At 40.3% G+C, this 25978-nt stretch overlaps 2 protein-coding genes across 4 annotated transcripts in view; both read left to right on the forward strand.

Annotated features, from left to right (window-relative positions):
- The window catches only part of LOC126850345 (proline-rich protein 2-like), a 62418-nt gene extending 57274 nt beyond the window's left edge, over nt 1–5144 (forward strand). The window contains exons 3-4 of the mRNA XM_050593227.1: nt 61–124; nt 5001–5144. Coding sequence (XP_050449184.1) covers nt 61–124; nt 5001–5090 — 154 coding nt within the window. The 3' untranslated portion in view covers nt 5091–5144. The remainder of the gene's footprint in view (nt 1–60; nt 125–5000) is intronic.
- The window catches only part of LOC126850254 (LIM domain-binding protein 2), a 69318-nt gene continuing 47957 nt past the window's right edge, over nt 4618–25978 (forward strand). For all 3 annotated transcript variants that reach the window (XM_050593067.1, XM_050593068.1, XM_050593069.1), the window contains exon 1: nt 4618–6707. In XM_050593067.1, coding sequence (XP_050449024.1) covers nt 5845–6707 — 863 coding nt within the window. In that variant the 5' untranslated portion in view covers nt 4618–5844. The remainder of the gene's footprint in view (nt 6708–25978) is intronic.

Below are 25978 nucleotides of genomic sequence, written 5' to 3' on the forward strand. Positions count from 1 at the left end.
TCAATCTATGTGATTCTTTTACAAAGTTTAGTATAATCATCAACGTTTTTTTTTTTTAAGCGTGTACATATTCCCGCAGCTGCCGAAGAAGCCATCAGGCATTAACTCGTTGCGAAGCGCAAAGGTAAATACATGCCGTACGTCATCTATAGACATGATACGTGAGCAGTTCGCTCCGCGAAGGGAGAGATAATCGACTCCCACCGCTTGCTCGGCCAACCTGCGTGCGGGGTGCAAACCACAAATCAGCGTGAAAGAGGCACAAAATACCACGTCGCTTTTACGCAGGCGCTCGCTCGCTGTCCGCGATCAATTATGCCGGGATATAGATCCACTGACTTCGATCCGTCCTAGGAAAAAGTAGTCTCTCTCGCTCGAGATGTAACCCGTTTTTGCAGCGTCTAATGAAACAGGTGGATCCACAGGAAATCAGTGCGATCAACGACAAGTATGTTTTCTCCCGTCGCAATTTGTCATCATTTTCGTTGGCATTTCTTTCGATTTTGCTTCTCGAGCGGGGCAACGAGTGAATAATACTTGATCATTGGCCGAGTCGAAGCTGTTTAATTGTTAGTTCATTATATCTAATTTTTCGGACAATGCCATTCGGTTTTCTCGGATCAGCTTGAGCCTGGATAGGCAGATATGCCTACCTGCATCGAATACGCCTAGGTGAGCGGGGGTGCGAGAGGTCTCGAAAGGACAAAAGGGAAAGTAGAGGGAGGGGGAACCTCGCTTGTCACACGGAACAGATTAATGGTCCCCGAGAATTCCTGGTAGTCCATCCCCAGACCGGACCAGGCTCTTTCTTCCCGTCCCGAGCAAGAGGGCTGTACGTGAGGTGTAGATCGACGCAGAAACACCAGCCACGTCCAGAAAATTTCATTCGAATCCCGCGAGCATCATGCGACTGGGGGATCGAAGTTGGGGGTCCAGTTGAAGGCCGTGTCGAGATTTTTTTATTTATCGGCGAAATAACCGCTAATTGCCGTTGGAGATTACATAGCAGTTTGTAACAAACGAAAGGAAATCAGCGAGGGAACGCAGGAGTTTGATGAACTCGGGATCAAGAGAAGTAGAATATTATTATGGTAACAGGTTCTACTAGGCTGCCACGATCCGATTCTGAAAAACGTTCCTGATGATCGCATTTTTTTATGCCCGAGTGTCGAGTCATTCTATTTTCGACGCTGAAATGTTTGGCGGAGATGTGAGTTGAATATACGTTAAATATATCGGAGACATTGCTCTCTTTCTTTTGCTTTTTTTTTTTATCGGCAAACATACGAATAAACTTTTCGCATCATGATTCGGAAAGGTAATGTTTAAAAAGAACCGTTAAACGGTAAAAGATACCTGAAATTTCTCTAGCACTTTGCAAACGATAGACTTGCGACTTCTTTGCACGCGAGCAATGATGTAGCCTCTTGCCTCAAACTGCATCTACATAGTCAGGTACTGAGTTACCTGACTTTTTCTTCCATACTAGAACCGATTTAGGTCGCGATTATTAACTTTGTACTGTTTCGAACCTTTTTCTTTAGTCTCGACATAGACACTTTGAATTCTCAGGATTGCTTATTCTGAGATATATTTATTTTATTAATTTTTAATAATGGCAGTATAATATTTGATTATTTTTTAATTAAAACAATTACTTATTGATTGATAATTTATTTTTGTGCGATTTGAATGACGAATTAAACGTAACAAATAAATGAAATCGAATAAATCTAGCAGCAATTTGAATTTTCGCGAATTTTTACGTTTTTCTGTCTTCTATCTTTTTTTCATTTCTATATCTTGATTTTTTTATCCCCCCGATGACAATTTGAAAACAATTTCCTTAACCGAACTTGCAATGTGGCGTGAGCGCGAATCAGTTATTTTTTAATCCGAAATTATTACTTTGATAATTCAATTAGTTAAAAAAACTGCAAGAAAAAACGGCGTACAGAACGAATATCACGAGTAAAGCCTTATATCAAAATTGCTCGATCCGCTGAACTTTGAATTCACTGATATCTTTTGCGATTATTAATTCATTTTTATTAATTTTGAATTTTAATTATATGACGTATCGCAAAGTGGATCGTGCAAACTTTGAATTTTGTCGATTGTAACACAATATTATATATCTTGTGACTTGATTTAGTACACGCATTACGATTATAGTATAGAAATATATTGCGATAATTTTATTAAACTATTGCTATACTATATTTGCAATATGTGTACTAAATCAATGTTTTAGGACAGATAGAATTTCATTGTGATTACAGAATTTGCGAAAAATATTCGAATGTGTTAGTAGCTTTTGTGCCATAAGTATTAAATCATTTGTTTATTTTAGCAACTATTGTTGCGTGTACAAGTTGGTAACTTTGGTATTTGTAAACTTTGAAACTTTTCCTGCGGCAACTGCGGGAAAGAAATCGAGATTGTTTACGAAAATTGACTCGAGAGAAAACGACCTTCTCGCTTAGAGATGATATGGCAATAGCAACGAGAATTTTTGTTGATTGGAGAAAAATATTCGATTATTGTTCTAAAATATAATTTTTCTAATTAACAAAATAGTGCTTTCTCGCGTGAAATTTTCATTTCACGCATCGATCGCGCAACTGTGTATCCTGTGTCTCCTTCGAGGTGTCCTCTTTGCTCTTTTCCAAAAATTATTTTAAAAATATTTTTTCTTTAGATTCAAGCTAAAGAATAAATGAATTATTATTTAAACAAATGAAAATATTAGATGTGATTATGAATTTTACGTTACATGATTATTTTATACATATATAAATTTGAAAAAAGGGGAAGATTGAAATGCAGATACATTTGAAGAAATTAATTATACGCCTATAATGTTCTTATAACTTTATTTTTCTTTGTATTTTAATATCGCCAACAGATATGAACAAAATAATATCGCCTTGTGACGAATTGATAAGTACGGTTGGCGCGTGTTTGCGGATCGATTGGTCAATGCGGCACGTCGAGGCACGTCAAGACGACGAAAGATCATTCTTCTTCCTCACGTCGTACAAATACGTTCAACTTGACCCCGATTACGACGAATCGGATTTCCGGACTACGGTGATCCTAGCGGACACTCTCGAATCAATCCTTACCGTAGAAAGCGAGGGAAGATTGTCGAGCGATTCGAATCGCACGGAAAGTGAAACTTGGTATCCTCGCCGACTTCGGCTATATAGATACGGGGCTTTTCCTCCTTCACGAGCAATAATTTACCAAACTGAATCGGACACCAATGTTTCCGGATCTAGTTACGCGAGCACATCCCGTGTGTACGTTCGAATTTCCTAAACACGGCCGTGTTAAATTGAACTCGCAAAGTGTTTGGAAAATGCTTCGTATTTCACAACGATTTTTATATTCAAAACAGTTTGGAAAAGAGAAAAAAAAATACAGCTATAAAATATTTGCGACATACATTGGCGGAAGAAATCAGAACGCGATACGCGCGGGAAGATCGATTAGACGTGTTGAGACGTACACGATATATCGGATTAAATAAGTCTAGCTTCGAGTGAAAAGGAGAAAGATTGCACGATTTTTCTCGCAGATAACAAAAACGCCATGCAATTTCAACTAAATTCATCAACCGCCTTTAGATTAATTCCAAACACGAACTCATATAGCGGCACGATATTTCTCAGATATTCCTTACTTGGAAATTTCATATCTGCGTTATCACACTCTATACTCGCGTTCTCGAAATCCTGGGGGTGACTCGAAACGGGGGTTCGCCGGGGGAGAATGACATGTGAGGTTAGGACCGTGTCCATTGCGTGGACGTCGTGCGCTCACGTGGCACCCCTCCGTCTCTTTCTTTCATTCTCGCGGGTATCGCATACGAGGTTTTCTCGTCGCCCGGTATCCCTCCCCACCTTCCTCCGCCGCCCCACCGACGGTCCCACGATCTTCTCTCCCCCTCCCACCCCCGCCCCACTCTCGCTCGCCGACACGGCCGCTTCCCTCTCTCCTCTCCAGTCTCTCGCCAGTCTTCGCCGCGCAGCGTCCTCGACAGGAGGAACGATTACAGCGCAGTCGTACTCGCCGCTCCTCAGTAACGCGAGCGCTTTCGTGGAGTTTACTACTCGGATTCCTGTCGCTCGTGTCGCGTGTTCGTCGTTCTGTGACACGCAGCGCGACATCGTATTCTCCTTTGTCTGTCAATCGTGTGAATACGTTTACAGTGGTGCGTCGCGAGTGTCTACCCCGAGCGCGTTTCCTGTGAAATAAACATCGAGACGAGTGTGTTTTGAGTGATTCGAGAGCCACGACCATATTACGCGCATTGCCGTCTACACCGCAACATTGTGAGTCGCGCGTAAACAGTGCCGTAAACAAAGAGTCGAACGAATCAAACTACGCGTAATATATTCAAAGTATCTCGTTATCAGTGCGTCGTAATCAGTGTCATCCGTGGGCCCGAGTTTCCTATCGCCAAAGCGCGCGAAGAGAATGCCGAGACGCGTAACATCCTCGATCCGGCAGCAGCAGCAGCAGCAGCAGCGGCGTGCTCGCGCCGGCTTGGTTTTCGGGTCGCCGAGTGGCGACTGAGGGGGGGTGGGGTGGGGGGGGTCGGACGGGAGAAGGGATGCGAGGAATCCCGCGGGAGCAGCAGCCGGCGCGGAGTGAAGGTAGCGGCGTGTCGTGTAGGTGTTAGAGGAAGTGAGTAGGAGGAGGGTGATTTCGGTGGCGAGGTGCGCGAGGATGGCCGGCTGGCGACGTGTAGCGCTGATCAGCGACGTAGATGCTGCTGCGCGTCCCGACGTCGATCGACACGACGTGACGGCCACGTGCCGCAGCGGACGCGTCGTCGTTGACCAGTGGCATTAACTCTCCCCCTCTTCTTGGTGTGTGCCGAGTGATTGCGTGCCGAGTATGCCGTAACCGCAGCGTCGTGGAACACGCGATCGGTGTGTATACTCGCCGTCTATATTTCGAGGTTTTCTTTTTTTTTCACGTATAAACAGAGCGAAGACGCGCGCTCGCGTATGTTTGACGCGACGCGAAAATCTACGAAAGTGAATTATATGTACATACTTGGCGCGGGGTGTGACTGACGAATCGAATTGACAGAGAGCACTCGAGGAGAGGATTCCTCGCCAAAGTTTTCCACAGCTCGTCGCGGAAGGACGCGAACAGGTGGCCGTCATTTCTTTACGTGTAGGATAATGCGCGAAAGATTTTTCTCGTGTGACTAAAAAGGAATCTGCGCGAGTTTGAATTAGGAGCGATAGTAAAAGTGATCGCGCGTAACGCGAGAAAAAAAAATTTGAAACGTCCGTCACGGTACCTTCCGTCCGATGTGTACGCGGCAATAACACGTGCTTCGTTCTCCTCGTTCATGTCGAAATATACTCGTTCCTCTAATGTGCAGTGATAACGTAACGTTCCTTCGCAGTGATCGTTTATGACAGAAGAATCAAGCAGTATCGTCGGCATTTTCAGAGTGGAAATTTTGAAAGTGCGATTTTTTAACGCTATTTCAAGACTCGAGAGTTTGACAGATGTTTCGAAGAAGCGCGGGATAGCGAATAGCACGCGGTACGGCTGACAAAGGTCACGTTTCAAACTTTGTCGTTCAAAGTCGAGAGAGAGAGAGAGAGAGAGAAAGATAGAAAGCGGAGGGAAAACTCGGAAGAAAAGCAAGAGAGAAATAGAAAGAGAGATATTATATGACTACCGAAAGCGAGGCAGAAAGAAAGAAGAAAGGGAAAGCTAAATAGAGAGAGAGAAGGAACGCTCTTCGTAGTCCGATCCAAATCCCAGCGGAAGTTCGCGGCGAGGGTGAAGAGCGCGGTGGAGGGGGGAGTGATGCCGGCGGTGAGCGTGGCACAGCGCCCTCCAGGTGGAATCCCACTCCACGCCGGCGTGCCGGTAGCGCCCAGCAGCGTAACCGCTCCCGGTCCGTCGGGCCGGTGCCTCGGGGGCCCGGCAGCACCCCCCGCCGGCTCGCCACCGCTGCCACCGTCTCTGCAATCCCTCGGCGGCGGCGTGGCCGCGAACAGCAACGTCAACCACGGTAACAGCAACAATAACAATCCGCTCGGTGGCGGCAATCCCAATAACATTGTCAACAGCAACCATCATCATCTTGGCAACAACGCTCTAGGCATCAACACGGCGAGCGGCGCCACGAATCCTCTCCAGGCGATGGCGTCGGCGGCGGCATCGCTCACGCAGCTCAACAATATGGCGAACGGCCCGTTGCCGCCGCTCGCGGGCACGGGCCCGGGGGGCCCGCCGAGTCTGCCGCCGCCGCAGCCGGCAACGACGCCGACGCACGGCGGTCCGCCGACCCCTCATGGCGGTGTCAACGCGGCACCCCATCTCAACGGCGCCTCGCCGAGTCCCCATCCGATGCCCCCTCACGGCATGATGAGCGGCTCGCCCCATACCCCTCACCCTCACATGGGGGGCGGCGGACCCTCGCCTCATCCCCATCATCCGGGACCCCACATGGTCAGTTCGCCGCATCATCCAGCGGCGCCCCATCCGATGGGCCCGGCCGGCATGATGGGGCCGGTCGGCATGCAGCCTCAAGGCGCGCCCGGTATGTGCGGCCCAGGCCCTAGCGGCCCGATGGGACCGCATCCTCAGGGACCAGGGGTACCTGGACAACCACACATGCACAACGATCCCTTCTTCTGCTCGCCCTTCGGATCGCATTACTTCAGGTAAATTCATTAGACTGCGCGTTTCATACGTGTTTATTTCTTGGAGAGGAAGCGGGGATAGAGCGACAATTATTGACGAGTAATATTGTTGATTACTATCGTAGACTTTTGAGAGGCAAATTGTTATAATGAATCACAATTTGTCTATCGTAATTTATATATATATATTTATATGTATGCTTATATCATTAAATTTTAAATTAACATAAGAAGAGATTTACTTCTATGTTGGATACATATGTGAATATAGATAAATTTTATATACATATACACATATATATATTTCTATGCTCGATAAAAAAAAGAGAGAGAAGGCTCTCTGCTTTTTAAGTTTTTTTTTTTTATATCGCACTTCAAGTTACAAATTTGATTATGGAATTTTGCTGCAGACAGTGTAACTCTCAAAGACTGAAGCGTGTAAAGTCGATAGTGTCGCGTTTTAGTCGCCAACAAATTTTCTGTCACGTTGGAGGACGAATTTTTATAAAATTATTAATACATTTAACAGTGCGTCTTGACCATGCATGAGTGATATAATGCTAAAATTATTATAAGAAGCATAATTTGAATATTTGATTATACGTGAAAATAAGTACATATCTCGCTCAGTATCAGAGAGAAAACCACGCATGTTCCCTTTTATTTTTAATGAAAACATTTTTGCGCATTTTAAAACAGTTCTATAGATTACTGTGGAAGATGATAAAATTATATAGGGTTCATAAGAAATTGTATATTTTTTTTTAAATGATTTTTTAAAGAATTTAAAATTACCATTTTACACTCTCATTAAATATCATATTTTTGCATAAATTCTTGATATTAAACATTTAAATAATTATTAAACTGAGATCTTAAAGAAAATATACTTGAATTTAAATTAAACTACAAAAACATAGTTTTATTATTATTATTTTCATCTCTATAAATTAGGACTTGATTCACAGCGTCGCTTAAAAAAATGTATGTCTTGTCAATTAAACTTTACATCTATATAATTTCTTAAAATATTGATTCTCTCTCTCTCTCTTTCTTTCTTTTATGTTAATGGAAAGTGCAAAATTTCTGAGATGCTCTGCATAGTGATACAAGAAACGAGTAATTTGTCGTTATAGCGGTCGTAACAATTCGCTATCACGCGAAAAAACACTCGCGCATGCATCTCGCGGATCGGGGTGGAACCTTGTGTGACGTATATGTAAACTTTTTTCTTCGGACACCCACATGGAAGGGTAGTTGGAGGAGAAAAAGGGAGAGCGACTCTTACAGTCACGCGAGGTTTAAAGAAAAACTGTATCGCGTGGCCGAAGGAATCTCTTGTGAAGCTCGCCTTTTGCCGCTATTTATGCTTTGCCGTTCTACTTATGCTTCGTGTCGCTGATAATCGCGATATATTCCGTTATTTGTACAAAATGGTATTCTAATCAACGATCAATCTTCACGTTCCGTTCGCGTGGCGATTTTGTCTTAAGAATCTGACAGAAAAAAAGGTCTTTGTAATATGCATTAATTGACAACAATGTTAATAGGTTCGCATTAATTGATCACTCAATTTTTTTTTGTCTTTTTTCTGGATCAATTCGGAATCTGTAATTTTATGTGAAATCACAATTGTCAAAGAAATTATAAGACAAGGAGTGAATAAATGTAATCATTTGCGCGAAATTATTGTGACCAATGAAAGTGTATTTTTAACGATCGATAGTTAAATTTAACATTTTTATATTATATTTGTTAAGTGACTGTTAAACTGATTTTGTACATATATTTCATTATTCCATCTATTAACTTTTCTTCGCGTTGTAAAAGATTTTGAGATTATTAAGATTCTTCTCGGCTTGTCTTTTCAATTGGTTCGAGATTATTCCATGACTGGATCCACGGACAGACGAGTTTTTTTTTTTCGCCGCGGATATTTTTAGACAATTGTTTTACGGTTCGATACTTCGTTCCGTGCCAATCGTCCGGTAGTCGCTCACCAGTACGTTCTCTCAGGCGTAGTAACAGTATACTTCGAGAATCCGTTATCGTGCCTCACAACCAGGATCTTCCTGGTCACCGTTGCACGGTTGGCTCCAGCAATGCGGAGAATAATACATTGTGTAGATAGACTCTCTAAAATTCTACAAAGTTGCCCGAATAATTCAGTTATTAGGCTCAGTTTCAGTGCACATTTGCCGAGACTAGATTTATAATAGCAGCTAAAAAATGATGCGATTAAAATTGATTGAATCAATGTGCCAAAGATTCAATCGTTTACACAAATACAATAAAACATACATCAAAAAAAAAATATCTATTTTTCGCGAAAATGCAGTTTGTTGCAGAGAATAGTTTTCTGGGCGAAATTTTGTCGTTGCACAAATCGCATTAATCTTGATTCAAGAGGAATCATTATCAGTCGCATCAGATACTTGGACGCTAATTATCGATCTGTCATTGTCGCTGTGTTCCTCGCGGTATCTCTCGAACCTTCAGATGCTCGCAGGTGAGAGGTGCTCCTAGCGCAGGTGTACGTTTGTTCGCGAGAAAAAGCAGTCGGGGCTTAAGAACGTCGATAGTTGGTATGTGCGATGACGATTATCCGGTACTTCTCCTCTTTGGCCTTCTTTGTATCCGGTCTGGATGTCTCTATCGCCACGGCATCATCTCCACGCTCGCCGTCCTTGTCTGGTAATCGCGCGGGCTCATTAACATAAGCGTTCCACCCTGCTACATTCGTACGAATGACGATGCTACTTTACCCCGCGTAGAAAGCTTTCTTTTTTAACGTACCCGAGAATTTTATTTAACGTTTGCAAAACATTTAACATCGCTCTTAATTTTTGATTGACTGTCACATCGACAAGGATGTTACCGGAAGTCTTATGGTTGTATAGCCAGGAAATGTTAAATATTACAACGCGTGATAATTAAAATTATATATTTTTTGATTATTCTAAAATACATACTGCTGTGCAAACGTTTGAAACTAATTTGCTTTTAGACAAGCTACGCTTCGGCTAATATCATCTCGCAAGATTACAGGCGCGATATGTTGCGTAGATAAGAAAGCCCGCGTTTTACGTGTATCGTCGTGAATTGCTGTGACTAGTTTTCCACTTGACTAAGTTTCTTAGAATATATATATATATATAATATCGTAACTTGGAAAAATCCGGTATACATCATTACACTAAAGGATTCTGCTTCAATATTCAATAGAATTCCTCTATAGATCTTTGATTATTTTCCTAAATGAAATCTAATCCATGGATTTTTTCTGTCGTAAATAAATTGTGCCTTTGAAAATTTTTCGGAATTAAAATTGTTATTATTTTTATACAATACGATTACGATTGAAAGGAAATACGCGATAGTTTTTAAAATAGAATATAGTTACACAAGCATAGTTACGCATGCACGCGTCATTGTTATATAAACTCTTGTTTATGTGTGAATAACGTTACATTATATTTCCTGCATAAAGATAAATTTTCGTTTGTCGTTGGTTGGTGAGCGAGAGGAGAGAACAGCTTCGATAATCTGCGCAAAATGCAACCTTGACGTTCTTATTCTAAAATCCACCGTCGTATATGTTACATCATTCAAATATTTGCACCGACTACATACTGAGATTACGCATGCACGCGCGTGAAAGATGTCGTTTCAAATTCTCGAAAAGAAAAAAAGAACACGACGTTATCGCGAGACGAGCGGTGTGACGCATCGAATAGCCTAACTGCGATCTAACTGCTCCAAATTTATAATCGTTGCGGAACGCGTTTCGAGCACGTGTACAAACATATTCTAGGATGGCGAAGGTGACAGCCAGCATGAGTTCTCGTGATTGTTTCGCGCGCGTCGAACTCGCGCATTAATACCGTCGTAAAATATTTTATCGCGTTCGATTCAACACAGGCGACGCATAACGTGACGTCAAGACTAGAGACAAAAAGAAAATAAAGAAAAATGAAAAAGTACAAAAACGCGCCACGCAAACCGTCGTGTAAAGAAAGCAAAATTAATTATGCAGTCGCATATACAAGAAAATACGCGGGCGAAGCGTTTAAAGCACGATCGGAAGTACGAGCACCGTCGCTGGTCTTATCTTATCGCGGGCCTCTCGGTAGGATAAGAAGGACCTTGATCGCTTCGCCACAAAGCAAATCGGCACCTTGCCTCGCTTCGAAATATCGATTTTCTTCATATTATACGTCTTTTCGAAATGCACAAAATGTTTTGTATATACCTCGTGTCAAATTATAAACCTTACTGTAAAAATAAAAATCAAATCTCAATTATGCAGAAATTTAACGATAAAGATTAAATAAATAAGGCTGGTCTATTTGATTTTAATTTTCGAGTTTATTTAAAAAATTTTAACTTGTTAGAATTTTTACATTTATCTTCTTTTTTTTTTTTAATTTTCTTATAATTTTTAAGTGAGAAAAAATGGTCCTTAATCGAATTTTCACAGAAAATTTGTTATCAACAACGATGTAACTCTAGTGATTAGAATACATTTTGTTTAATTAAGCGCATACAATAATACATAACAGCCCTGTTTCTCGATGCAAGTTTCCTGTCTCTTGTTTTTGCGGCACAATCGTTTCTCGTTTCACGCGAGACACCGTTGACTGTCGCCTTTCCTAGCACGATTAGAGCGGGATTAGCGTGCGGCACGTACTATATTTCTAGTTAGTTACAGAGTGTTATAAAGTAAACGTTGGTGCGATGTAACTGGCGCACGTACAAATCAGCGGGACTATCCGAGAGACTGTTCTCTAAAATCGTGATTTACTTTTGCAAAATGTTGGATAAATATCGTTTGAATAGAAGCGTGCATTTTTACTGCTATTTATTTGATTAATAATATATTTTGAATTTTTAATATTATTGAAAAAATATCACGCAGTTATACTTTTCTGAATAAATCAATATAATATTAGATATCGTTGAAACAAAATTTTGCTATTCTATCAAAAAGTAATTATAATCGACGGCTTTGTATTGTACTTTCTAAATCTTTTGTGTCATACTGCATACAATTACGAATGAATTTTCAATCTCTGTCTAGACAATAGGATATTTTCGTTGAACCTTCTACATTCTAGTGGTCGGTTTAACTACCGCAGACAGATAAAAGGTTAAAACACAGGAAGCATCGATATGCATATCTTCATTTATTGCTTTCCAAAGATTAAGGATTCTTCTCTTTTATTATTTTACTTTCTTGTACACGAAACACGTGTGTGCGTGAGAATTTCTGAAATTATATTTATTAAAATCGTTACTTACTTTTTTTACAAATGCAATGTTTTCACGATATAATACGATAACGTCGATTTTCCCAATAAAAACTCCATTATCGCGTCGCTTCTGCAAAGTGAGATGAAAAGTGTTCAGTAACTTTTATTTTCGGCGATCAACTCGGATCAAATCGAGGATATGAGGGGGAAACGAGGAAGGAGAGTATCGTGAAAAAAAAAATTAAGAAAAGTTTGTTCCGCCGGAGAGATGCATCGTCGTCGTTGTCGTTGTGCATAGAGCCATGCGCAGAGAGCGTATCGGGCCATATCATGTTGGTCGGTTCCAGTTTCACGTGAAACTTCTTCGCGCAACCCGACAGGTTCAAGGCGAGCATTCGCGGGCATCTCCGCCGTCTGACAGGGGGAGTGTGCATGCACACGTGCATGCATATGGATCGCGCGCGCCGGAAGTCGTCGGAGCGGCGAAAGAGTTATCGAGTCCGGTGAAATGATTTTGTTGCTACGTTACATCGCGCGCGATGTTTCTCCTCGCCTCCCCCAAACTATTTTCCATGCAATCAACAATTCGTATCGGTTATATCGACGTTAATTTTTTTTAGTAAACAGTCACACAGGAAGCACACTCTGTTCGATCTCTGTGTAATTGAACGGCCAATTATGGATGAGAAACATGTACGAATTTTGTATGAAGCGCGTATGTAAATTCTTGAATCGTGTGTTGTATTGTATTACGAGGAAATTTCAGGCTAAATTCTAACTTGAAAATCTGCTGTGAAAAGTTATATATTTGATCTTTTTATTTATTTATTTTTTTTTTTTTATCACTGTATGTGACGTGAATGTATTGTAAATAAATTATATGGACAAATAATCCGCTTTTATTATACAATAATGGGAAGGTTGATCGTTGATACAATTTTTAAGGATATTGTTGGAGACCAAAATCTTAAAAAAAAAAAAAGAAAAAGAATTTATATTTGTAAATTCAAGATTTCATTGGATATCAAGTATCGGATAATACGATTAGCGTCAAGAATTATTGAAAGAGGGAAAGGTAGGAGAAAAAGTGCGGACACGACAATCATGTCGCACAATAAAGAGGAGAAAGGCCTCTCTGAGTCACGCTTTACCTAGAAACATCGATGCAGGTGTCTCTTGGGACAGGTGTAATTTGGCAAACGTCTCCCCCGATTGTCAAGCTTTCCTTCTCACAGGGCCGTCGCATTTGTCCTAACGTTACACGCTTAGCAAACGAAGCTATGTTTATTTTAATTAGAAACCTCGGTGTAATAGCACACCAAATGTAAATTACTAGGGTTTACCGGATAATTAGTTTTAATTTAATTAATACGGCCGTGTTTAAAATTTCTACCAGCGTTATGAATTTCTTAAAAGTATCAACAATTAAAAATCTACGTTAATTAAACGAAATATTTTATAATATATTTTGTGTGAATATTGGCGGTTTATAATTAATTTTATATTATATGCATTTACTAGGATTTTCTAAAAAAAAAATTAATGGGATAATTTGAAATATTTTTGACAACATTAACATAAATATGTATCTCGGGGTCCGTAAAACATGATGACGATGTTCAATTTCTTAGCAAGCCGATCAGGTATTTTACGAATTGATACTTGCCGTGCGATTATAATTTCAATGTGCAAAATCACTTTGTGTAAAGCGACGATAGGCTGCCCTGACGTGCGCGCCGAGATTAATGGCGCTACGAAAGAGAGAGAAAGAGATTCCTTTGATTTACCCGACCCGCTCATTTACTCCCTTATCTGGCTCGATACTCGATAGTCAATCTATACGCACGTACGTCGGGCCCGTTAAGTTTTATGGGTCAGGTTGCCTCGAGAGGTTCTCCTCGATTACACCCACTTAAAGAAGATCTCTCACGAATCACTGCAGCGGCGGCGCGTGTTTACACATAGGCTGGATTTCTCGGAAGTCAGTGTAAACATCCCTTATCTTCAGGCGTTCAGGGCTCTGCTATCGGGTGTCGTCGTGGCAAAGGAGTCTTTCCTTTGAGCTGTACGATCGGCATAATTGTAAAATCTACTAGGATTTCGTGGACGTGCTCAATGACGTATAATAATACGCTCGATATTATCCGCTGGATATTATTCTTCGACGACCCTAAACCCTTATTAATTTTTTATTTTGTGTCATTTTCTTCCCGTCGTTTTAATTATTCAAATTAATTATATTTAAAATAAAAATATTTTTTTTATCAATTTAGAGTTAATCACTTTTATATAGTAAGCACATCGAACCATTTGTCTTTGTTCGATGCACTTTAGTTACGAAGCCATGCTTACGTAAACAAGAAATAATATATTCCCGCGTCGAGAAATACTTTTGGACGAGTTTGACACAGTTCGTACGGGATCGCAATGTTGCGAAAATGTTGGCATCTCTTTGACACGCGGGAGTTTGACAATTGGGCCAGAAAACTGAACATTGATTAATTCGGCGTGACAGCTTCTCTTTTGTCTCGCTCTTAACGGCAGCGGTCGCGCTTATTTATAAAATGCCGCGCGCGTCATGAGCAGCTCTTCGTTAGCTCGCACGAAACGTTACGACAAAGCGCCGTTTATTCATTCGCTCGTTCATTCAGCGTTTCGGCAACAGCGTTTATGCCGGCCGCGCGAATGCGCCTAACGACCTGTCTCCGGCTCGCGCGCGATTAACATCGTCACCTCGTCGTCGCGATGCGATGCTACGAAAGAAACGACAAACAAGCCCGTGACTGTTTAACGACGGACACTGTCATGACAATTTGAACTGCTTATTTTTATACGCACCGCTATTTCGAGCTCCCCATAACTAAGGAAGCACTTATGACCGCTTTCATCGCCAACATATATTTTAAATATATCCGCTATTCTCGTATTACGAATACAGAAAAAAGTTTATATCTAATGGATAGAAAGAAAACATTCTTTGTCAGAGAAAGAAATACACAGTCGACTTCGGAGTATAAATAAATGCAGTTATTACTCTTGTCATTTTTTTTTTATTTTTCTCAGGAGATTAAGATAGCGAATCTCTCTTTCGTCTTATATCGATCAGCGGAATATATTTAAAATAATTATCAAAATTTTCAAAACATATTGTCGGGCTTTCTTTATATATTATGAAAATGATGCAAATTTTGATGATCGAGGATCGAGACTGAAGGAGGCGCTTCTTCATCAGGTGTTAAGTTACGTGTAGTCGGTGTCGTCGCGCGGAAATAACGGACGATCGGCAAATCAAACAGCGAGCTATAAATAATGAGATTAGCGCTGCCTATCCAAATGTAGCGCACGCGACCTCGCGAACCTCGCCAAGCGTCTGTATATTCCGTAGAGAGCTCTGTGGGTTCAAGCGACCTACCTGCGTCGAGAGCGCGCGCTCTGTTACGTTCCAGAGGTTCTCATCGCGAAAGCACAAAGTTAATGCACGACCAGTCCAACGCAGAAGCTTTTTTTTTTTTTTTCCAAGAAAAAAATACCAGCAGCCTTAATATTATAGTTTTGCTTATTCTTTATTTTTTCCTATAATTCTATAATTATACGAAGAGTCAAAAGAGAGATAAATCAAGATAGTGTTGAATTTAATCGATGTTGGCAAAAACAGCGTTAAATCTATCTGATATAATTTGTAACCTATCGCATATATACGCCTGTTGGCTACCTGACAAATTTGCTATATAATGCGAGAGATATTATTCTAAATTATCGTCGTTTCTCCTGCATTCAACAGGACGTGCATCGACTTGCATCGACACGTGTTTGCCTTGTCGTCGTTCTTGCATCATCGTGATTGCATAACGTGTCCCGCGCTTTGCGTCGATGTACGCGAGATTTTAAAATGTCAGGAATCTGCTGGGGCACGTCCAGATCAACAGTGTCCAAGCGTATCGTTTATCACATCTGATTCAATCCCAACCCTTTGTGGTACTCGGGAAAGAGAGAGAGAGAGAGAGAGATTTGCGGAACATTGAGACGCCCTGTAGATCTCGAAGCCGCATGACTCGATGATTTCGGCGATGACTGGAGGATTTCTTCGTTTCGTTCCTATCTCGCAGCTCGATTTCGAAAAGAATCGTGACGCGAGATGAGAACCGCGAATGATTTGCCAGTGAAGCAGTTCGTTCGCGTTGGAGTTGGCTCGGCTGGTCTCTCCCATCTCTGATTTTCTCTCTCTCTCTCTCTCTCTCTCCCCCTGTTCGTTTCTTTCTCTGTCTTCCCTTCTTTTCCCTCTCGCACTTTGCCTCCGCACTGGTCTCTCCGTGGTCCGTGTTCTCAAGGCCGCCTCCTCAGATCTTCTTCCCTCGCCTCTCGTCTTCTCTTCACGTTCTCGTCTTCTCCTCCTCGTCCTCCACACCTTCAACTCGGCCTCTTTCTCCTCCGCTCCCTCGTTGCTTCCTTGGTCGCTTCCATCTCAACCTATCTCTATCCTTCAACGTTACTGTCTCTCTTTCTCACTCTCCCTCCCTCTCTCTCTTTTCTTCTTGGGCAGCTTCTCTCTCGACTTCTGTGAGACAACTTAGCTACACGGCGCGTCGAAGTTTCGAGCGAACTCAAAGTCAATCGTAGTTTGAGTTTACCGCCGAAGCATCGGCGGGATGCATCTCTGCCGGTAGAAATTGCAGGCACCTTGCAACGTGGAAAATGTCGTTTGACCAGTTCGCGTTCTACGACCGGGTTGCTCGCGTTGGATCTGGGTCCGGTTGCGAATCTTCCGAACAGCTTCGAAAGTTGTTTTGATCGGTTTTTTTTTGGTTTTTTTTTTATTTTTTTCTCCTCCTTTTTCCTTTTGAGCACGACGCTGGGGATAATTGTTTTAGTATTTACGATCGCGCCTTTTCGCGGACTTTGTAATTAATTTCAAACCGGGCAAATGCGGAGATAGTCATGGATAATCGTGGAAATTATTTATCCTCTTCTTTTCAGCAGTTTATGAAGTAATTTTATATTCTTTAAAAAAATATATATCGTAGTAGAATCATTGAATTTATTATTATGTCTGGAATTTACGATGCAATGATTATTATTCATTCAATTAGAAACTTGTAATTATATTTTTGAATATGTATACAGTACAGAGATTGATATGTATAGTTAGGAAATAAAAGTAAATATAAACAAAGATAGGGATATAAATAAAGGAAGTTAAATAAAATTGTTTTCATTTCATAGCGAGACGCCATAATACGCACATGTATTTATATACGCGTCTCTTATTGTTCTTCGCTTTTACGTGTAACAACGAAACGGAGGCAAGTATATCTCCCCTTCTTCCTGTCTACACACATATCATTTTAACATATCACAATTCACAATTGCTGCACCGTGAAAGACTTCGCGGCAGGTTCTCGAAGAACTTTTTCTTTTTACCGGACGGGCGATCTCGACCGTCGAGATAACAGCTGTCGCATTAACAATGCAATCAGAACGTTGAATCTCATTGCGCGACGTTGTATCTCAGCCGAAATTAAAATCAGGAATTAAGTATAAAATTATGAAATCTGAAATTATGAGCCATAACTATCGAAATTAAAACTGTCGAAATTAAAAGTATCGCTGTGTGAAATCAATTTTTCAATTCAAAGATTGCTCTTTATTGTGGTATATGTAGTCGCATAAATTACTTATCGCACGTTGCAAAAATCTTACACTTCGCGTGATGATAAAAACTTTGTACGCGTCGACGTTCGGGCTTACATGAAGCACACAGACGGGAAGAGAGTGAGAGACCTCCGCCGATCCATTCGTCGATGTTTTTTTTCGGAAGACGAATCCCGTTCACCTTGAAAGGTACGTCGCGTGGCTCGTCGTTCAGGCCGTTCGTCGGATAAGCCCTTCGAGCGACGCGCGTAGGGAACTTTGAAAAGTCAGCCTCGGCTTTCGTGTTTGGATGCACTTTTCCTCGGAGCGAGACGAGGACGCGCGCATGCATTTTCAAGGCGATCGTGAGCGGCCGTCGCTATCGCCGTTTGTATATGCACCTTCGCGCATAAATTTCAGAGACACTGACTCCGGTATAAATTATACGAACGCGCAATTATTCTTACAAAAGATTGGAGAAGGAGTGATTTTTGATGCGTGACCGCTCCTCCTTGAACTTGGATTGAATATTATTTTCAACTGGAAGCAGCGCGTTCTACTCGATCGTAATTTTCCTCGGGTCCTGCTTTTTTCCGTTCCGGACTAATAATGGTGACACCGTTATTCGGTATGCTAGCGTATTTGATTTGAAACTTTATATCGCGCGGTTATTAACCGAGATCTGATTTTTTTTTTTTTTGTATGTTGCTGATTCATATATGGTATGAAAAAGTTACTCAACTGTCAAATTATAAACTAGAATCGAAAAGTTGTCAATTTCTACAGAAAAGGTCAATTTTTTAAATTAAAAAAATTATTCATTTATTGTTTTATTTATTTATTGATATTAAAAAACAACGATGTCAAGTTTTGTTTAGTCATTATTTAAAATTATGATTTGAAGACAACTCTAATTTTGAATTATATAATAAAATTCTTAAAATAAATATGTTTTGCACATATATAATATATAATTATATATATAATTTTTTATGATTTTATATATATATATATATATATGTAATATATATTGTGATTTTGAGAGCCGTAAAGTAATTGATATAAGAGCCACATGGGGTCCGGTAACGTCGTTTCCGCTCTATAAGCCGGATTTATTCGGCGCGTCTTATCCGCCAAATTAGCGAGCGATGGACACACGAGTCACGTACCGATTCGGCGGCTATATCTAAGAGTCGAGGGACTTCTTTCTTCGCGCGCGAGAAACAGCCGTCGCGTCATCGCGAGACGGTCCCCGTCCCTGCGTTGTGTGGGTCGAGCCGCCGGGATCATTTCGGAAACCAGTTCCGAGCGGGTCGAAGCGCCTCGTTGTTAGGTCCCGCGTGCCGTGTGTGCGATCATCCAGCGAGGATTAATCCTTGCAGCGTGCTCGGGGTCACGGCGGAGCGATTCACGAGGCTCTACATCTTCATTCTGCTTTTTCGCGTACGATCGTCGATGAAGAGCGAAGCTCTTTCCGCTTTCGAATTCGCGACACTTGCGAAATATTATTATGAAAAGCTGTTCTTTTTTCCAGTTATCTTTTCTTCAGGGCATCTTGCATCTTTTTTTGAAAAATAAGTTATAAGATAGATATTTGAAGATGATTATTATCGACGAATGGTTTTAAATTTGCCAATATGCCACATTTAAATTTCTCATTTAATGAGATATGTTATTGAAAAGTTTTAGTTTATGATAATGATTTAATATAAAAGAAAAAATTAAGGATACAAGAAAATATTCTCTGTAAAATATCTTATGAGATAAATACGATATAATAATAAAAATTAATTATATTTTTATAATATTAGAGAATCTCTAAATTTTTTTATTGTAAAAAAAAACATATTTACATTTGTAATATTCCCTCTTTTTGATTGAATAATCACGTTAGTGAGGGAATATGCGGCATAATTGAAAATACTCTGGAAATTAATATAGGCAGCACGAACGCGGAAAGTTTATAAACTTCATGACAGCCGAGACTATCCTATTGTACCAATTAGAACGTATTTCCATTGGAAGCGTGTACCGTGATTGGCTCACCGATGGAATAAACATATCGAGAGATGGAGCGATGCGATTCTAGTCATGCAAATTTATTCCAATAATTACGTTTGTAGCTAACTCGCGGAATACCGCGGTACACAATTTTGATATTATTGACAGGTCGATGAGCATCAGTCGTTTCAATTAAATATGTGCGGATCTGACGATACGTCTACGCGAAAATGCAAGGCGAACGAACGAGCGGCGGTTAATCGGCGTCTGTTAAACGCCAACGGATTCTCTCATCATTACACAAAGTAATTGGGAATCTCGGGTCAATTGCGTACATTCCTTGCTTACGTTCTTGACAAATGGCGGAACTTAGACGATCATTTGTCTTCGCTTGATCAGTTTCGCTCGCGCTCGCGCCTACAACTTCAGGGATCGCATTGAAATCAGCTTATTAGCAATTACAAACATATTGGATAATGTCTTGTTCGTGTAATCATATGGACACGACGGCGTGTAATGGCATAATATATCGTGTGACGTGCATGTAGATGGAACTCGTTTGATCTGGATTCAACGCCGACGCTTACGCGGTCGCGAGCGTGTACGTATCTTGATAATTGTGCTTTACAATTTTGGTTTTACAACTTAGAGAGAAATTTACGCAGAGAAAATTACACATTTTATATAAGCATTGATTTCATTTCAGTATGCTATATTTATGTTTAAAATTATGCGCTCAATTTTTTGAAGTGTATTAATTTTAGCATATATATAATAAGAGCTTTGTTAATGTTCTGTAATATTTGTTTATTTTTATAGCATTACTGTGTATTGTTTATGCACTTTTCTTCTTTCAAGTATCTTTCATATCAAGTGTAAAAAAGCTGCTTTTTCCTCTGCAACCTCAATTAAATGTCCTGAGGTTATTCTTTTTCATTCTTGTTTTTCGCATGAATGTTCCTTACAAGATCACGTATCCCAAGCATTAAACTAAATGTAACTTCTTGAGATAGCTCTCGCGCGCGTACTACAGTTACCGTATAACAATAAGATTTTAACCGGGCGGTTATGTTAGCCGCATTTTTCCCCGTCTCGATGTAGTACACGCTAAGAGCACAGGATCGTTTCAAGTGCCCCACGAGTTCCGCACGTGCACTAAAGTCTTTCCTCCATCTCCTACGTTATAGGGATTAAAGCTTCTAGCTGGAGGAGGAGGAGGTTGGAGGCCACGTGGAGGAACTAGCGCGCGGAATAGTTGTCTAAGTGCGGCCAGCTTTTCAAACCTTCATGCCCTCGAAGCCCAAGTCATTTCGCTTTCGGAATATTTTCCGGGAAAGACGAATCATAGATTATACGCGTGGCCGTTTGTGTCACGTTAACATTGATTGATCGCTCTCGTTAACGCAAACGAAAAAAAAAAAAAAATGTTTTTTAATCAGTATTAGATGTTTATCGCTGACTGATTCAATTATCTTTGTGAGCTATAATTTTCTTTCTCGTAATAATATAAATTATCAATAGATAAAAATATTAAATGATATACTTGCATTTAGATATAATGTTATTTTTGCTAATTTTTAATGCGAATAATTTTTATAATTTCGTATTTTTTATAAATTAACTTGTTGTCAATTTTGCAATTATTAAATGTCAAAAACTCGCATTTTTTTAAATCGATATTTTTACTTTGATTTTTCTCTATTGTTCTAAACGGTACGCTATTATTCTTTTTATTCTTAGTTTGATAATATCGGACATGTTTCAAAAAGTACGATGTAAAAGTCCAAACTGCCTCTCAGCCTCTAAGCTAGTTTTCCAACTAAAGTCCGGAGCTATCGCGAGCGATCAATGCTGGCAGAGGCACAACAGTTTTTCGCATTTTTGCGTGAAACCGACCGTTCTCGTTGGCGAATTAAGAAAAACATGGAAAGAATTTATTCAATGTGCTTTTGAAACATGTACTTGCTCTTTTTTCCTCTGTCAGCATTATTTTTACCAGATTATACATGAGATTATACATGAGCAATCAATCTGATAATAGAATTCTTATGTAATGAGACAATATCGAGGAACCCTGAAAGAATTCGTTGCCAATTGAAAATTCCACAGACCTCATTAGAATTGCGTGCGACCGATCAAAGAAGTCTCTGTGGGGAAGGCGATATTTTTCACGGTAGAGCTCGTAACGGGCGGCCCCGAGCGGGACGGCGAAAAAAACGATCGGGATTTATCGAAGCCTCCGCGGACGTGTCTATCGCTTCGATACAACCTACCTTCGCCGTGCTCCAAGCGAACGCAAAGCTTTTTTTTTATGCAACAGCAATAACAACAAGCTGCCGCGTAAGGTTTATTCCGAATTTAGGAGGCTTGTACCTGCTCGGAATTGACCACCAGGTATCCTCGATCGATCGACAGTGATTTCACGGATTTGTTTGCGTCATTATTTTTGACTTTAGATAAACTATATATAGCGATCAAGAGAGAAAAAATATTTTCTTTTAAATTAGGATTTTTTTAGAATTTGAGATATAAATTTCTTATAAGATGATTTCTTAATAGATGTCTGCTCTTTCACAAAGAAAAAAAGTTATAGTTAAAGTAGATAGTTAAATTATGTACAAAAGGCCTCAGTTTGTATGCGAATCACTATTGTTAGCACGGTAAAGAATTTAGATTGTTAGTTACTTATTATATAGTAGTCGCGGTATATTTTTATACATTTTTAGATATTAATTTTTAGATAAATATTCTAATATTCTAATACAATATTATATATTACAATATTGTGTTCACGTGTTTGAGAAACACATATTGAATATTTTTAAATATAATTCGAATATACATTTTAAAATAGTAATAATTATATAAAGTCATTTTATAATATATTGATAATGAAACATACATTTCTTACTTTTTTTAAAAATATATTATTTTCGATAATATATATTAATTACGAATATATAATATAAACATGTAGTATTATATTATTTTGAAAAAGCAATTCACCGATAAATTTTGCTACAATTTAAATGCCTCAAAAAAGTATAATCTTCGTAGCATAGGTCAATCGATGGAGAATTCACGATCGCAGGACGATTTCCGAGTATCCCAAAACGGCGTCCCCAGGGCAGCGTAGGAGGAAAAACACGGAAGATGGGATTTATCGGAAAGACCGCTCGCACCGCAGTTGGGAGGGATTGCTTTTGTGTAGCTCTCTTCTTTTCTCTCTCTCTCTCTCTCTCTCTCTCTCTCTCGTTCCCGCTTGCGCAGGGGTATGGATTCCCACGGGACGTTGCACACACCACGCAATGCCGACACGTATGCACGCGCGCGCACACGGGTTGATACGTACAAAGGAACAGAGGAGCCTCCTCTCCCTCGGGTTCCCACGTGTTTCCGACCGCAAGCCGCAGTTATAACGGCGCAGTCGCGAGTCGTCGACCAGCAGGACGACGAGCGAAGCGACGGCGGCGATGCAGCCGCTCCACGGTGCAACGCCAACCAGCTTGCCATTGCTGTCGCTCCGGAGTTCGTCGTCCTGTGCCAGCGAGGCAGTCTCCTCTTGCTACGCGCCTTCCACCGTGCGCTTCTCACCCGGAAGCGACGTGGAACGTCGGCCACGACCTCGAGGTCGACAAAGTAGAGAGATGCCGATTAGTCCTCTTTCTTCCTCTTCTTCATCTTCTTCTTCCCTCTTCTTTTCTCTCTTTGACGTTTCGTCTCGCTTTCATTTTTGCTCAGTCTTTTCCTCTTTCTTCTCCAAAGAGGGTCCTAATTGGCGTTTGAACGTGCAATGTACATTTTGTTTTATCTACATTTATTTAAAAAAATAATTTTTCTTTTAATTCCGTAACATGATGGAGGGAATAAAATCGAAAAAAATAAGAAATTTCTATGTTTTCTTGTTTTTCATTATCGTTTTTTAAAAATTTTTAATTAGATTAATCTTTTACATTTATGAAATCTGCTGCCTTGTAAAATTATCATAATTAGAATCTTAAAGTCTTTATTATAAAAACTTTGTTATGTATTTAAAAAAGAGAGAAGAGTTAAGTCGTAATTTCTCAGGTTTATACACGCCATTTAATATGATTAATTGATGTTTAATTTGATCTTTGTATTCTCGCAATATACTTTGCATGTTTGACAAATGGCTTTCTAACTCATTAATTAAATGTATAAATATCTTACATTTTGTGATATCATACTTTCGAATCTATGCAAAATGCGCCTGCTCATCGGAGAATATTTTCAGGACGAATTACTTTCTTTCACTCTGCACACTTTCGCGAACATCGACGCGCGTACATTGGCCCACTCTCTTATTCTTGACAAAGTGGCTTGAAATGACTCACCCTGCCTCACATGGGTGAGTTCGCATGTATCGCGTGCCGAGCAAGGCCGCGTTTTTACGCCGGCTCTCCTTCGCGAAAGCGATAGAGAAAGAGGGCGAGAGGATTGGTAGCATAGCGGCTTACACTCTTAGGGCACTTTTGCACGGGCATTCTATTTTTATTGTCGCGTCTGTGTGCACCGTGCGCGGAACATGTCGATTTTCATGTCGACCACGCGGTACGAGAGAGATGCGCGCTCGCGTAAAATAAACGTCACGCCGCTGCTCGCCCGGTGTCGAATTTATGACAATCGAGCGATTCTCTCCGTGTTCAATCGTGTTTGAAACATTCCCTTGCTAGCTAGATTAATCCTAAAAATAGCTAGCCGTGGCAAAAATTGTTCGCTTCGGGAAAAAAAAAAAATAATTTCGGAAAAATGTATACTCTGAATTAATTGAATACTATATATAGGGTGGGCCCAAACATTCCGGCCAGACTTCGCGATTTTATAGGAAATTTAATTCTAAATAAAAAGTTTTTTGTAAACATGAATCGAAAACATGTTTTCTTAAAAATTTAGTGCCTAAATGCATTTTTTTAACAAAAAGTATCGAAACAAAAGTCATACGATAGAGAATTAAATTATCTTTTAAATGAGAATAAAATGATTGTAGTATATTTTATAGGTTTTGAGATAACTAGATTCGGCTAATTCTTACGCATCGGGCGTGCGTGCGTACGATTTGCTGCAATCTACCTATCCATGGGACAAGAGTCTCGCAAGGCGATCTTATCGCCACCGTTACACGGCCGTCGATATCGCGTGGTAATATCGCGATGAAGGAAATATCACACATGGGACACTTTGACTCGCGAAGTAACGGAACATCCGGTCCGATCGGGCCGCCAGATTAAAAGTGACTAGTCCACCGTTTCGCCCGATCTTGACATTACGGTCGCTTGTCTGGAAATCAAGTATGACGAGTAAATCAGTCTCTGATCAGCGACCAGAAACGATTAGGCCCAGATGTCATACTGAATTATCAAGACGTAGCTATTTTAACGCACGAGGGATGGCACACTTCCTTTTTTTATCCTTCGACCGTATTTCTTCGTCCCTTTTTTTTTCTTTTTCTTTTTTTTCTTTTTTTTCTAAAAGATTACTCGTTATCTTTGGCTGTTGAACGACCGGAAATGCTGCGATGGGTCACTGAAATCACACAGGGACCGCGATAACGGAGCATTGATTATGGCTTGGGCGACACACTTTAGCACCTCATGTGTATATCGATGGCCCCCCACGTTGTAATAATATCGTTTCCCTCTGTAATTTCTCCTTCGCTAAATCGATTGTCCGACTGTCCTTTGTGAATTGCTGCGAGCAATGGCAATTTGACGTCCGTAATTATCCCCTTTCTTTGACACTAAATTTTATCGACGAACGTAAAAGTAGACGCGTTAGTCAAGTGCCGTTATTAATGAGGTGAAAAATGTCGGTGTAAAAAATGTCGATATATTATTATGGCGCGCTGTCTTCGCATATATCGATTGTGGTTCAAATTTGACGAAGAAGAAAATTAAGAAATTTAGAGATCGATATCATTTGCGACAACATATTGCAAATTTCTCTTTTTTTTTATTTATTCCGTGAATGTCAATGGAGAGATTTATTTCTTTTATTTTAATCCGAGCTTCAAAACCCTGCGCATCTAATCCAAAATTAAAGTCTCGAGACGGCTAGGCATGCAGACGAGGCCGAGGCAAAAGAAACATTGCGAGGAATTTGAGGAACGTGACCATCGTAGTTGCAGCGATGATTTGTTGTAACTTTACGTTATGCACCGGAAAAACAAATGTCAATACCATCCTTTACTATATTAATACTAAAATTATAAAATAAAAATTGCAAAAAAAGAGATAAACATTTTTTAAAAATCGCAATCGTAAATTTTCTTTCAAATAAATACACATATATTTTATCATTTATTGTAATTTATTTATGGAAGCTGTCATACATTACTATAACGTCTAACTGCTAGTCTTTATTCGACAATTCTATCGACGGTAGAGAATACGC

The sequence above is a fragment of the Cataglyphis hispanica genome, chromosome 6, assembly GCF_021464435.1.
Source record: "Cataglyphis hispanica isolate Lineage 1 chromosome 6, ULB_Chis1_1.0, whole genome shotgun sequence".
In the NCBI taxonomy this organism is placed as follows: domain Eukaryota; kingdom Metazoa; phylum Arthropoda; class Insecta; order Hymenoptera; family Formicidae; genus Cataglyphis; species Cataglyphis hispanica.